The sequence below is a fragment of the Takifugu flavidus genome, chromosome 10 (assembly GCF_003711565.1).
Source record: "Takifugu flavidus isolate HTHZ2018 chromosome 10, ASM371156v2, whole genome shotgun sequence".
Lineage (NCBI taxonomy): Eukaryota > Metazoa > Chordata > Actinopteri > Tetraodontiformes > Tetraodontidae > Takifugu > Takifugu flavidus.
Window position 1 is genome coordinate 2667099 of NC_079529.1, and position 13411 is coordinate 2680509.

At 51.2% G+C, this 13411-nt stretch overlaps 2 protein-coding genes across 5 annotated transcripts; both read left to right on the forward strand.

The window, feature by feature from the left end:
* The first annotated feature begins 2598 nt into the window (after positions 1–2598).
* On the forward strand, positions 2599–5328 carry LOC130532133 (DOMON domain-containing protein FRRS1L). Its single transcript, XM_057044499.1, has 5 exons — positions 2599–3190; positions 3837–3921; positions 4081–4219; positions 4302–4548; positions 4634–5328. The coding sequence occupies exons 1-5, from the start codon at positions 2980–2982 to the stop codon at positions 4804–4806; spliced, it is 855 nt and encodes a 284-aa protein (XP_056900479.1). The 5' UTR covers positions 2599–2979; the 3' UTR covers positions 4807–5328.
* Positions 5329–5468: 140 nt separating this feature from the next.
* On the forward strand, positions 5469–13273 carry tmem245 (transmembrane protein 245). 4 transcript variants are annotated; one of them, XR_008952264.1, is made up of 19 exons: positions 5469–6543; positions 7162–7279; positions 7517–7612; positions 7858–7965; positions 8047–8226; positions 8301–8470; positions 8776–8799; positions 9911–10015; positions 10091–10173; positions 10248–10338; positions 10421–10519; positions 10604–10732; positions 10935–11057; positions 11138–11283; positions 11358–11458; positions 11528–11702; positions 11785–11979; positions 12056–13014; positions 13131–13273. XR_008952264.1 is itself a non-coding variant. In XM_057044491.1 (18 exons), exons 1-18 carry the CDS (start codon positions 5944–5946, stop codon positions 12085–12087), a joined length of 2586 nt encoding a protein of 861 aa, XP_056900471.1. In that variant the 5' UTR covers positions 5469–5943; the 3' UTR covers positions 12088–13273. The 4 variants fall into 4 exon arrangements, 3 of the variants coding, with proteins under 3 accessions (XP_056900471.1, XP_056900470.1, XP_056900472.1); XM_057044491.1 differs by having other exon boundaries at positions 11785–11990; positions 12056–13273; XM_057044490.1 differs by having other exon boundaries at positions 12056–13273.
* The last annotated feature ends 138 nt before the right edge of the window (positions 13274–13411 follow it).

Below are 13411 nucleotides of genomic sequence, written 5' to 3' on the forward strand. Positions count from 1 at the left end.
GGTAATAGCGCGGCGTTGTTAGAGGTGCTGAGTCGATAAGTGATTTAGCCTCTGTCTCGCTGAGGATGGAAGAGGAGCGGACGCAGAAGACAAAAGGAGACACACTCCTGTCCGCCGCCGCAGCCATGCCGTCGCATATTTATGATGCCAACAGTTGGGGGGGGGCTGTTTTGTGTCGGCTGTAACATTTGAGTCACACAAGCAAGGCGACCCTGAAACGTGTGACCCACAACCTTCGAAGGATCCTCTGTTCTCCTCTTTCTTCGTGGCCGTGAAGGCGTGCGGCGCTGTCGAACGTGCGGTTTACACATCCTGTTTGGGGGAAACGGGCCGTCAGTAGGATCATGTGGTTACTGCATCGCTGACGGGCTGGGGAGACTCGCTGGTTCCCTCGCTCTAACCTTGACTCACTCAGGTGTGCAGGTATTTATTGACCGGCATTGCTGCGGAGCCCCGTTGCACAGAGCCCATATTGTGTGTCCGGTCCGCCTTTACCAGCGCCGGCTGAGCAGCAGACGTATCCAGGCGCGCGCTCACAGCTGCCGTGTTTCTGAATGGATCCGGTGGCCATTGTCCTCCTGTCAGCGCCGTGTCTCCTGGGCCCAGGAGACACGGCGCTGACATTTAGCAGACTCCCACCCTCGTGCCTGCCTCTCCCTCTCCTCACCTCTCATCTGCCACCTTCCCCTTCCTCTCCCCTGCCTCATTCTCCCTCTCCTGCTGTTTTCATAAAGCCCCTCGCTCATTCTCTCTCTGTCGCTCCGTCTCTCTGAAGCGGGGGGGGGGGGAGAACTGTGTGCGGGTGTCACAGATTGACTGTTTGTGTTAATGAGCGGCCCTATAAGGCTATCAACATAAGATTGGTACGCCCAAAGTCCCTCATTACCCAGGAAGCATTGCCCCCTACATGGGAATGGTAATTGGGAAGGAAGGGATGTGTGTGTGTGTGTGTGTGTGTGTGTGTGTCAGCGTGTGTGTATTGGGGGGGCAGGGAAGGAGTGGAAATAATAGGATAATAAATGTGGGATAATTGGAAAAATGGAGAACAAGAGGAGCAATTGATCAGGTTGAAGAGTGTGTGCAGAGTGATGGTTTGAGGAAATGGAAAGGTTAAAGGTCGCGCACTTCTGTATGTGCACGCACGTGTGCTCACACAGGATCAAAGAAAGAAAAAAGCCGTTGCAAATGCATGAGTGAACCTTAACCGTGACCTTAAACTCGACTTAACCTCTTCCGACCCTTAAACTAGGTCGTCACCCTACAGAGGGGGGCCCCGCCTTTAAACTGAACCTCCGATATGTGTCAACACACACACACACACACACACACACACACACACAACACACACACACACACACACACACACACACACTTTTTGTTTCATTTGGGTTTAATTCCTTTTTCGGATTGATGGTCAAAACAGGTTCTGTTAAAAACTTTAGTGACCTAAGAAGGTGTTTGCTGTTAGTTCAACAGAAATGTCACCCACATTCCACTATTCTGATTTTACAAACATGACTTTTTAGCAATTATCAACAAAAACAAAGCATAAAAATATAGAAGCCTAATGAAGAGAGGTGTAATTAGCAGCTTTTGGGTTTGGTCCTTCAGAAGACGAGCAACCGTGGGACATTACCGCCACCTAGAGGACATATTTAGGAACAACAGCCTGTCAAGAGGAAACAAAATCATTTCAATTGTATGTTAATAATATTAAAATAACATAAAATAAAAATCTCATTATTTCATGTTCATGTATGTGGTGATGTAACAAATATTTTAAATACGTTCATCCGGGACTTTTTAAAATATATAATATAAAGTATTGCAGGAGTGATTAAAAACAGTCTTAGACACAGCACATCATGAAAAGACACCCAGAATTTAAACACCACCCACCCCCCCCCGTTCGTGGTTAAAAAGACTCAATATTTCGTGATGTAACTCGGACACAATGGGTTAATGTCGTTTTTTTAAAATGTAGATGACGCGTTTTTTTCTTTCTGGGTGTAAAATTAAACGGTTTTGGCAGCTGAATAGTAAAAATCCGCAGGCTAATTAACAGTTGACAATAAACGAGCCTCCGAAATTCAAAGTGTGGCTTTATAGCGCCATCAAGCGGAATCCCTGTATAGGACAACACAGCCCTACAACCCAACAACCAAATCCTGTCATACTCGGTAATTTATGGTTTATTGAGCAGAAATGCAGCATAAATCATCCAAGTACACAAATCTGCACAGCACGTGGAAACAAAGGGTTGTTCTCACCCTACTACGGTGCTACACGCTGTAAATAATTAATAGAAGCTTGTGTTTGTGACAAAAATGCATTTGAAATGTATATAAATGGATATTTTCAGTTGTAGTTTAGGGGGATTAAAGGTGTGTGTGTGTGTGTGTGTGTGTGTGTGGTGTGTGTGTGTGTGTGTGTGTGGGGTGTGTGTGTGTGTGTGTGTGTGGGGGGGGGGGGGTCATTTAGTCAGAGTTGTTATCTGCTACCCTCCGATGCCCAACAATCATCCTTCGGATGGGCCTCATTAGCAGAACGTAGCGGCTCCTGATTGGCTGTTGCTGGGATTGACTGGAGAGGAACTGGGAGGCCGGACGATACCATTCCACCCGACCAGTGCACGGCTGGGAACCATCTAAACATTCATCAGATCTGGATCCGCTTCCAAATTCGGGTTTACAAGCCGATTACGTCCGTGTGATTCATCTGATTTTTGTGGTTGAATTCCAAATCCGGGTGGTATCGGCTGGGATTAGCCCCCTAATCCCGCTGTCATCGGTGCAGAATCCCCCCGGTTTCCTCGGAATGAACGAGCAAACAGGCAATTAGGATGCGGGGATGCTTTCCGTCGGAGCTGCGATGGCAAACCCGCAGAAATGCCGAGATTCTCAACCTCTGAGGAAGCTTTTCCTTAAACCCACCTCGCTCTAGTCGTTTTAAATCGCTCTTGTGTTTCTCTGGACCTTTATGGCGATGCTTCCCCTGCGGAGGCTTCTGCACCTGCTGGTGCTGCTCGTCCACTGCGGACGCCCGGAGGTCGCGTCCAGCCCCACCGAGGAGGGAGCGCTCCGAGGCGGCCACGGGGAGCACGGAGAGCCGGGGCACCAGGAACCGCACAAGGACTCCTACAGCACCTTCGCCTCCGAGTTCCTGGAGTCCAGATACCTGCCTGACGACGGTGAGCATGTTGTGGATCTGAAGTAGGATAGTTTTTAGCATTTTAGCAAGGAAATAAAACAGGATTTAAACGGTTGATGACAAACAGAAGCATGTTAACTGTGTAACAAACCAACAGGCCTGTCAGTACCCAGGCCAGCTCCCTGCAGTCACAGCTGACACACACACACACACACACACACACACACACACACACACACACCACACACACACCACACACACACACACCACACACACACCCACACCCACACCCACACCACACACACACACACACCCCTTTGAAGTGTTTAACATGACCATCACCACATCCTTTACACAACTCTCTAACTGTGGGTTTGTTGTTTTTAATCGTTTTTAGCTTTAAATTACAAAAATAAAAAAAATAAAAAACTTTTGACGTTAGTTAAACCTGTAAACAAAAGTCTCATATTTACAGGCTGTTTTCTGGTTGTCATCTTAATTTAAGACCCATTTTATAAGATTTAAATGCCGCTGATGATCTCTCCTCTAATGATGCTATTTTAGTGTTCTTACTGAAGCTTGAGCTTAATTTTGGGCATATTGATGTGACGCTAATATTAACGCACATCTGAAACTAAATATAACAAATAATCCCAGCCATTAACTCTGTTTCTGTCCACCTGCAGGTTATCCCTTCCCCACAGCTCCTCCAGTGGACCCGTTCGCCAGGATCAAAGTCAGCGATTGTGGCGTAACAAAGGGCTGCATAAGGTCAGAGGTCGCGCCCCGACAGCGGTCCTGTGCTGGAGTCAGTCCCTCGGCGGCCACCGACTCCCCGATGGCGTTATCGCCCATGATGTGGCCTCACTCAGCAAAATCTGGATCAGTTCTCTCTAGATGAAGGCAGACATTCCTTTATTTTTTCCACAGATACGGGAAGCCGGGATGCGACGCGGACACGTGCGACTATTTCCTGAGTTACCGTCGGATCGGGACAGACGTGGAGTACGAGATGAGCGCGGACACGGACGGATGGGTGGCCGTCGGCTTTTCCTCCGACAAAAAAATGGTGAGCCGCTCGAGCCTTTACGCTTATGTGTCACCTTTAAATCCGACTGAGCTGTCGGCCGGGGGGGTGGCCGTGTCCTCAGGGGGGCGACGACGTCATGGGCTGCGTCCACGACGACAACGGACGCGTGCGGATACACCACTTTTACAACGTGGGTCAGTGGGCGAAGGAAATAAAGAGGAACCCTGCGAGGGACGAGGAGGGTATTTTCGAGAACAACCGGGTCACCTGCCGCTTCAAACGTCCGCTCTACGTCCCCCGAGAGGAGACGCTGGTGGACCTACACCTGTCCTGGTACTACCTGTTTGCATGGGGACCTGCCATCCAAGGTGATTCACCAGTCTTTACGCCCCCTGTGTTCTCTTGCCTTTTATCCCCAACGCTTTTTATGCCCCCGCTGATCTTTTGCGACAGGCTCCATCACCAGACACGACATCGACAGCCCGCCGGTCAGCGACCACATGATAAGCATCTACAAGTATGAGGACATCTTCATGCCTTCCACGGCCTACCAGACCTTCAACTCTCCCCTCTGCCTGCTGCTCATTGTGGCTCTCACCTTCTACTTGCTGATGGGAACGCCATGAGGCCACGGATGGAACAGGGCAAAGATGACGAAGCAGCAATAATCCAAACCACTGGTACCAGTGGGCCTTGCACAACCAGACATTGCATCAGAAATATGAATAACTATTTAATAACAGTAGCAACTATATATTCAAACTTTTAAACCTACACTTGGTTATGTGTTGGAGGTTATTTATTAATATTGTTTTAAATACACACACACACGCACACGCACACACACACACCTATGATGATTTTGTTAGCTTTTTTTGTCCCATTTTGTATTTTTTTTGTTCTCAAAGACACATTCTTTTTTAATGTTTTGGTATTTAGCGACTCTTTAAGTTTATTAGCATTGTGGCTTTTATCCTGATAACAGGCAGAGGAAGAACCCCCATTGATTTGATGCAGAACAACACAGGCTAATACTCCCAGATGCTGTTACTGTAGCTTTATGATCTGTGATTAAAAAACCCACATTGACACAGTTATACCTTAGTTGAAAACCAAATCTTTTAATAAAACATGTCTCATTGATCAAACATTTTGTAATCATATGCTATGCTAATGAGTTGTTTATTGTCTGCTGTCCATATTGTTATGAGCACTGTGGGACACCATAAACTAAAACAGAAAAACATTTTTAGACTAACATATAATTGGATTACTTTATCATAATTTAGCTTTTGCATGTGTGTTGTTACTGCAATTCGTTATTGACAATAGCGACTCGTAATGAGCTACAATCCTAATGTTATTATTTTTGCTCAATGAAACTACATTTCCCATGAGGTTTGTGGGTAAGCGGTTTCAATTACATCATTTTTTACCTCCTTCAGGTGACGGTTCCATGTCACGCCAATGGGAACAGAGGTAAGACAGAGGTGTCGCTTGGACTTTCGTCCAATAATAAATCACAGCTCGTGGCAGTAGTTTACGGATTTTCGAATTTAGATCAAATTAGTTGCCCTTTTACAGAAATATTGAGTTCAAACGTCACTCCGTTTCCATCCGGATACTATTTAAAGGCGGCCTATTAATCACATGACCGAACAAGCTGGACTTCCGTTCTCGCGACTCCTTCCCTCTATGGTGGTGGGTGGATCCGGGCAACGTATGGGTGGATCCGAGGGTGGACCGCGGTGGAATCTGGAAACATGGCAGACGAGGAAGACGCTCCGCCGGACCGCGCCGCCGCCTCTCCGCCGCCGAGCCCTCGCCCCGAGCGGCCTCACTACGTCTCCTTCTCCGAGAGCGTCCAGCCGGCCGTCGGGATGGTGAACCAGCTGCTGACCCACCCGTCGTCCCTCAAGTTCGACAAAAACATCAAGCAGGCCTTCTACAACACCGGGGCCATGATCTTCGTGGCGATCTGCTGCGGGGCTGCCGTGCTGGTCTACTTCATCCTGGAGGCCTTCCTCCGCCCGCTGCTCTGGGCCGTCCTCTGCGGAACCTTCCTCCATCCCTTCAAGCACTCCCTGGCCCGGCTCGGCCGCTCATGGCTCAGCGGCTTGCAGGAAACTGGGACGCCCATCGTCCTGGGGACTCTGTTGGTGCCAGTGTGGTGTGTAAACTATGGGGTGGAGGCGATGGGTAAACTGGTGCTGGAGAAGCTGACCGTGCTGCTGGTTATCGGGGCGGGGGCGCCTCTGGTTTACTTCCTCTACCTGACCTGGAGCCTCATTGGCATACAGGTGGTGATCGGACACGTGTGCTGGATCATCGGGGCCGTGCTGGACTGTTTCCACACAGTGTGGGTGAGTGAAGGGACAGGGACAAGTGTCCCCCCCCCGAGGTGATGCACGCTGGAACATGCTGGAGCCCAAAGTCGAGGTTAAATGAGGTTCAGGTTCACCACATTTTCCAGTGCTTATGATCATTTAGGTCTGTTTTGTTTTGGGGAAAGATATGAACTGGGATATCATTTTAAAGAAGAATACTGTCTCATTGTCAGTGTTTTTCCTTCAGGTTTGTTATTAAACCTGTATCCACTGTCCAGTAAATGTGATCTTTAAATATCCCACTTTTACTGAACCGCCCAAGGCGGCTGAGTACAACCAGGCTCGTTGTCTGTTTTAATTAGGGTTAAATGTTCTCACCCTGTTTCTGAGTGAGTGGAAAGGAACCAGATTATCTCTGGTGAAACCATTTGATGCCATCAGTAGCGGCTGGATTGGTGCGATAACACTGTTACCATGACAACAGCGAGTGTCGCTCTTCCTGTGACATTTGTAGATAATACAGAAATGACAGATTAAAAATCCCCACGCAGACGTACTCTTGCTTTGCTCTTTGCTACTCAGCAGCAAACCTGACGGCCCAGTAACCCGACATCCCGTCTACTTCTGCCCTTTCTGCCCTTTCTGCCCCCTCAGGTGTGCACGGTGGTATTTGGCTTCCTGCTGGTGGTTTGCTTGAAGTGGAGCCCCCACACGGAGCGCTACCTGCGAGCTCTGGCTCTCCCGGTCTGGGCCGTCCTGCTCTTCTACATCGGTGAGTGTTTGTGGGGAAGCCTGCTTGGACGCGCCCTGTCCCCGTCTCCCTGCGTGTCTTGGTGGGACGTGTCCTCGCATGTTGAGCGGAGCCGCGGGACGGAGACGCCGTTAGTATTTTTAGCAGAAATCGTCCCCATTTTGTACATCTGCTAAAAAGATACACAGGTTACGAAGGAGTTTGAGTGGTTTTGAGTGAACAAAGCCCAGCTGATGCTGTTTCTGGATGTGTGTTTAGTGTCTCTCACTGGCTCCTGGAGAGTGCCCGTGTTTGTGATTGTAGTCACACTCATCATTGTTGGTTCCCAAGAGAAACCACCCGCACCTGGAAAAGGTAAAAACGTGGACTTACACCCCCCCCCCCCCCACATAAGAGCTTGTTTCCCCATGCTAAGCTAACCTGATGCTAAAAGTAGGTCAATAGTCGCAGCCCTGACATTTGTGCTCTTAGTGCTCATATTTATCAGCGTCCATCTAAAGCAAAGTGGTCCAAAGGTTTGAGCTGTGGCAAACGTGCGCACAAACGGTCCCAACGCGCTGCTGTTGCACGTGCGGTGACCGTGCGCTTGTCCTTCCCAGGAGAGCTGTCGAGTCAGGTGCTGTCGTTCGCCGCTAACACCATTTACATGGCCATTTCCTGTAGCCACCTCCAACCACAAAGCGAGTCCGATGAGACGGCCGCAGCAGGTCAGACACCTCAAACCTGTACGACACCGTCGCAGCGCGTAACACGACGGCGGTTATGACTCAATATTGCTCGATATTCAGATGGCGCGACGCCCCTGCGCCCCCGGAGCTCCCGCTCGCTCCCAGCCGGGCTGTTCCAGAGAGAGAGGAGCTCCCGCAGCGCCAGTAACATCTACTTCGTTTTGCTGCTCTGGGCGATCGTACTGGTTCAGATTTGGCTCAACCTCTGGATCCTGCAGCTGCTGCCCATCCCCGTGGCTGGTAACACACACACACACACACGCGCGCACACACACACAGGCACGTGCTGTGGTCTGAGCCATTTGTTGTTTTAGTGTGGGTGCTGAAGAAGCTGGTGGTCCGCTTTGGCCTGAAAAGCTTTGCGGAGCGGACTGTCGCCACCTGGTGGTCGGTGCTGGAGCGGCTGGGACGGGAACGGGAGGGGGCTCTCCTGCCGGGACCCATCAAAGGCTTGGCTCAGTTCCTGCTGCGTGTTGACACCAAGGTACCTCTGACCGGCCTCCGCGTGCACGGAGCATCCGGTAGTTTTCTTCTTCCTCCTCAAAACGGGTTGTTATTAAATCTCAGAGGCCAAAAAGATGGATATTTTTTCATCAAGGTCTATGTAAATGAGCGGTAAGTGCACTCATGGCCCCCTTGAAAACACACTTCCTGCTATGATCACAGCGAGGCGGCGTGCGGAGCCAGGCCGCCGCCTCACACGCGCCAAAACCGTCCCCTCACACACGGGTGTATGAAATGACGTTTCCAAAAATAATCTGCCCAATGTCTCTTTGTCTCCTCCCCAAGCTCTGGCATTGGCTTAACAAGCAGGTAATGACTTGGAGGAGCAGAGTGCTGAGAGTGTGTGTGCGTGTGTGTGTGTGTGTGTGTGAGAGAGAGTGAAGGCTTGAACACACTTTATAGTAGCTTGGAGTGGCACTTGTCTCATTCACTCTCATCCTGCCATCTGTCTGGTCCCTTCCTGTTGTCCTGCTTCTGGCTCCCACTGCAACAGGAAGCTACAGGTGGGGAGGCGGGGCTTATCTCTACCCCCCCCCCCACGGCCGCCTCACCTGTATCTTCCCCTGTCCGGCTGTTTGGGATCGTGTGTTTGTTGCTGCATGGAGAGCTGAGCTGAGCTTCTCTGTGTAGGTTCGTCAAAAGAGGCTTTAATTGTGGGGATTATTTTCTCAAATGTCTCCAAAATTCCACTTTTCACTTTTGTTGGCTCGGACTACAAAGAGTTTTTATTTGACCTGCTGTTTTAAACATAAAGAGTATTTTCTGTCTTCTTTCCTTCATGTTTTCTTCGGGCTTTTCAAACGCTGTTTTTTTTATTATTATTTTTTATTTGTAAAGTGTTTCCATTTTCACTCGGCTGCCGTGAACCCTTCAAAGTTTCAGATTTGGCGCCATCTAGTGTTGAGAGGACTGATGGGACAAAATGGAATTTTATTCCCGTTGGCTGTCCAGAGATTTAAAAATTGAGTGATAATGATTCAGAAGTTTTTGAGCCTTCTGGGTAACCGTAGCAACGTGATGGAAATATTTTATCACCCATGAAGTGGGTATAATAATAATATGGTGAGTGAAAGTGTAAACATTGATGGGAAAGCTAACTAATATCACAGTGTTGGTTGTAAATACATGCGTTAATCATCATTCCACCGTGTATAAATGACTAAACTGCTGCGGCCTGGCGTGGTGGGAGGGGCCTCCAGTTGTGGCGTTTGGGCCACATTAACACGTACAAACGGAGGCCGCAGCAGTTTTGGAGCATTGAGAAACCTGAGTTGACTCCCTTTTCCTTTTTCACGTGCACAGTTTTTATTCAAACACAACGATGCACGCACACGTGCGTCCGGACCCTGGACCCAGGTTTCTCCATGGGTCTGACCTCATTCACACCGATGTCATCCCCCCCCCCCCTTTTCCCCCGTAGATCGTTGTCTGGCTGGAGCGATCTCTGGATAAAATCATCAGCATCTTCATCATCTTCCTCCTGGTCACGGGGACCATCCTCATGGCTCTGCTGCTCACCGCCATGGTAAGTGGCGCCGGTCACCATTCCAGATGCGCTGAGCTTTGTTCTTATACAGTTGTGCCCCCCCCCCCCCCGCAGGTCCACCATGAAAGTGCTCACATCATCAACGTCACCAGTAACCTGATCAACGAGACCGTGTCCAACCATCCCGAATGGGCCAAGTATGACACGTCCTCTTTGGCGCCCTCTTGTGGAGGCAGCACGCATAACCACGCTTTTTCCCCCACTCCTCCAGTTGGCTCCCAGAGGCCTGCGTGGTGCAAAGGGCGCTGAATTCCGCCGCCACTAATGTTTACCAGCACGGCAGAGAGTGGATCACGCAGCGGGTAACGGACGCCGCCGGTCTTTGCCCCCCCACCCCCCCCCGTTAAAGAGCGGCAGCATTGAATCCCTTCTTGTTGTGCGCAGCTGCATAAGATTTTAGGGGACAAGGTGAACCAGACGGCGGTGATCGAGAAGCAGGTCCTGGAGCTGTGGGACAGACTGTACCACTCCTGGTTCGTCAAGGTAGAGCACGTGCCCCCCCCCCCCCCCCCCCCAACGGATCTGCCTGCACGTATCAAACTCACAGTGCATTAATGCGCCCTCCAGAACGTGACCCACTCCGGACGCCCGCGTGGCCCGAAGATGATGCAGAGGCAACACAGCTGGCTGGACGACATCATGGACTGGAAGGACATGGCCTCCTTCCTGCAGGAGAACATTGAGACTCTGCTCTCGGTGAGGTCGGCGCTGCATGCTAGTTTACCGGGGGGGGGGGTTGAAACCCAGGCCTTGGGGACCGCAATCCAGCCAGGTTTTCTGACCCACCAGGTCAAGGTTGAAAGCTGTTTTACGGCCGGGAGGATGGAAAACCCGGCTGGATTGCGGCCCCGGAGGACAGGGTGAGGTCCACTAATGAGGTGCTGCCGTCCTCCTGTAGATCCTGGAGTCTCTGTGGGTGGTGATGAGCAGGAACGTGGGGCTCCTCTTCTCCACCACCACCACGCTGGTCTCCGTCCTGTTCCACAGCGGCACGGCTCTGCTCAACTTCGCCCTGAGTCTGGTAGGAAACCAGCGCGGCAGCTTCCCCCCCCCCCAAACGGCATCACCTGGAAAAACCAAACGGACCTGTTTCATTTTTAGGTCATTTTTCTAACCACCCTTTTCTACCTGCTGAGCTCCAGCGGCGAGTACTACAAACCGGTCAAATGGGTGATCAGCCTGACGCCCCTCTCCCAGCCGGGACCCTCCTCCAATATTGTTGGCCAGTCTGTCGAGGAGGCCATCAGGTACACACACACACACACGCACACACACGAGTGCTCCGACCCGTCTGAAGGTGTCGGTTCTGGTTCTCTTAAAGGGGGGTGTTTGACGCCTCGCTGAAGATGGCGGGCTTCTACGGCCTCTACACTTGGCTCACTCACACCGTCTTCGGCATCAACATCATCTTCATTCCATCTGGTGAGCGTTGCTCCTCCGTCGCCCTCTTTCTTTCTTTTTTTTTTTAACCCCACGGTCGGGGTCGTTTAGCTCTGGCCGCCATCCTGGGCGCCGTGCCGTTCCTGGGGACGTACTGGGCGGCGGTGCCGGCGGCGTGCGACCTGTGGCTGGTGCAGGGCGAAGGCGTCAAGGCCGTGCTGCTGCTCATCTGCCACGTTCTGCCGACCTACTTCGTGGATACGGCGATCTACTCCGACATCTCGGGGTAGGCCTGTTCAGATTTTTAAAAAAAACCAGACGCCATCGTGCCTGGAGATAACCGCGGCTCCCTCTCCTCGCCGTCCCAGGGGGGGTCACCCTTACCTGACGGGTCTGGCCGTGGCAGGCGGCGCGTATTACCTGGGCCTGGAGGGCGCCATCATCGGGCCCATTCTGCTCTGCATCCTGGTGGTGGCGGCCAACATCTACAGCGCCATGCTGACGAGCCCCAGCTCGGCCGCCCCCACCCCCGTGCAGCCCAGCTGGCCGCTCCACCCGCTCAGGTGGGCGACAGGTGTGAAATGACCCCCCCCCCCCCCAGATCCCGCCGTCATCACCGCCATCTTCCTGTGCTCTCAGGACTTTTACAGAATCTACCCCGTCCGTCCTGAAGAACCCCAGCGAGTGAGAACCGGGGATGGAGCGTCCCGGCGAAACTCCCGAAGCTCCTCCCCCTTCCTCCCGAAGGAGTCGGGGCTCCTCCGAAGAGAGCCAGCGGCACGGCGCTCACTCGACACACCAGCTCAGACCGTGTGGATCCAGCACGCCACGCTCGCTCTACTGCCGTAGGCGGCGTGCACGCCAACGCCTCACCACACCCTCTTCAAAATCTCAGCACCGGGGTCGACTTTTGTACGATGTTCCAATGTTTTTGCACTAGTTTAACTAATCGTGACGTCATTTCCTCATCCGCAGCGTCGTTTCTGACCCGCGACTTCCCGCCTCGCCCACCAGGGGGCGCCATTGTAACAAGCGGAACCCTGAGCGTTTAACAATGTTTACGTCCAAAGGCTGTTTTTCAGAAACTTTTAACCTCACAGCTAGAAATGGACATTCTATTTTTACTGAGTTTATCCACCTTTGCACTGACTCACTCCCACTTTAACCTGAGCACTTTTCTTACCCCAGTGGAACGGGGGGGGGGGGTTTATCATGCGATGCATAATTACTGTTGTACGCGGCTACTGTGTTAGCTGGCAAAGCCGAGTAGTTCATTTAACACCTGTTAATTACTGTATTTTTTAAAAGATTTGGTACTAGTGAGACATAAAAAAAGACTGTAGCGTTTTTTGGGCCTCTCCTGATCTGGTGAAAATAAAGTTTTCCTGGACGGAGGGAAGCGCGCCCGTGTTTTGAGGATGAGTCAGACGGTGTGAAGGATTTACAGCTTGTTGACGTGTCGGCACAGACGGAGGGGAGAACGCCAGCTCGGAACAGCTGCTGGTAGCTGAGACGCGCCCACGGGGGGGCGGCGCAGACAGGAAACGCTCCACGGACCACTTCCTTTTCTCCCATGATGACGAATCAGCATATTTCAGGTGATCACAATTGCTTTAAAAGCCAACTGGCACTTTAAAAAAAACTGTTCAGTCACGTGACCACACTGAGAAGGTCACAGAAAGGTCATGAGAAGGTGCAGGTCTCTCGCCTTCAGGTCAAAAGGTTAAACCCAGTCCTGAATCCTGGTGTCCGGATGGTTCCAGTCATCCAGAGGGGAGGGATTTGAATTTCTGTAAATAATAACATGGAGCAGATTTCAAAAAGATCAATAAAACAGGAGTTGACGCTCCTCCAGAACGTGTGATTCCGTCTCTCCCTGCGGCCGTTAGAAGGTTGTGCTGTGATTTTCTGCTTTGATACCGCAGATCAAAGACTTCGAGCTCCTTAACGACTCATTTCACGGGCAGAGCGAATCGAGGACAGACGACGAGACAA

Excerpts from the sequence above, each read along its gene's own strand:
- LOC130532133 (XM_057044499.1), top strand. The coding sequence starts at position 2,980 with ATGGCGATGCTTCCCCTGCGGAGGCTTCTGCACCTGCTGGTGCTGCTC. Across the intron at positions 3,922-4,080 it reads GTAACAAAGGGCTGCATAAG|ATACGGGAAGCCGGGATGCG; the intron begins GTCAGAGGTCGC and ends TTTTTTCCACAG. Across the intron at positions 4,220-4,301 it reads TTTCCTCCGACAAAAAAATG|GGGGGCGACGACGTCATGGG; the intron begins GTGAGCCGCTCG and ends CCGTGTCCTCAG.
- tmem245 (XM_057044490.1), top strand. The coding sequence starts at position 5,944 with ATGGCAGACGAGGAAGACGCTCCGCCGGACCGCGCCGCCGCCTCTCCG. Across the intron at positions 7,613-7,857 it reads ACCACCCGCACCTGGAAAAG|GAGAGCTGTCGAGTCAGGTG; the intron begins GTAAAAACGTGG and ends TGTCCTTCCCAG. Across the intron at positions 10,520-10,603 it reads ACCACTCCTGGTTCGTCAAG|AACGTGACCCACTCCGGACG; the intron begins GTAGAGCACGTG and ends TGCGCCCTCCAG.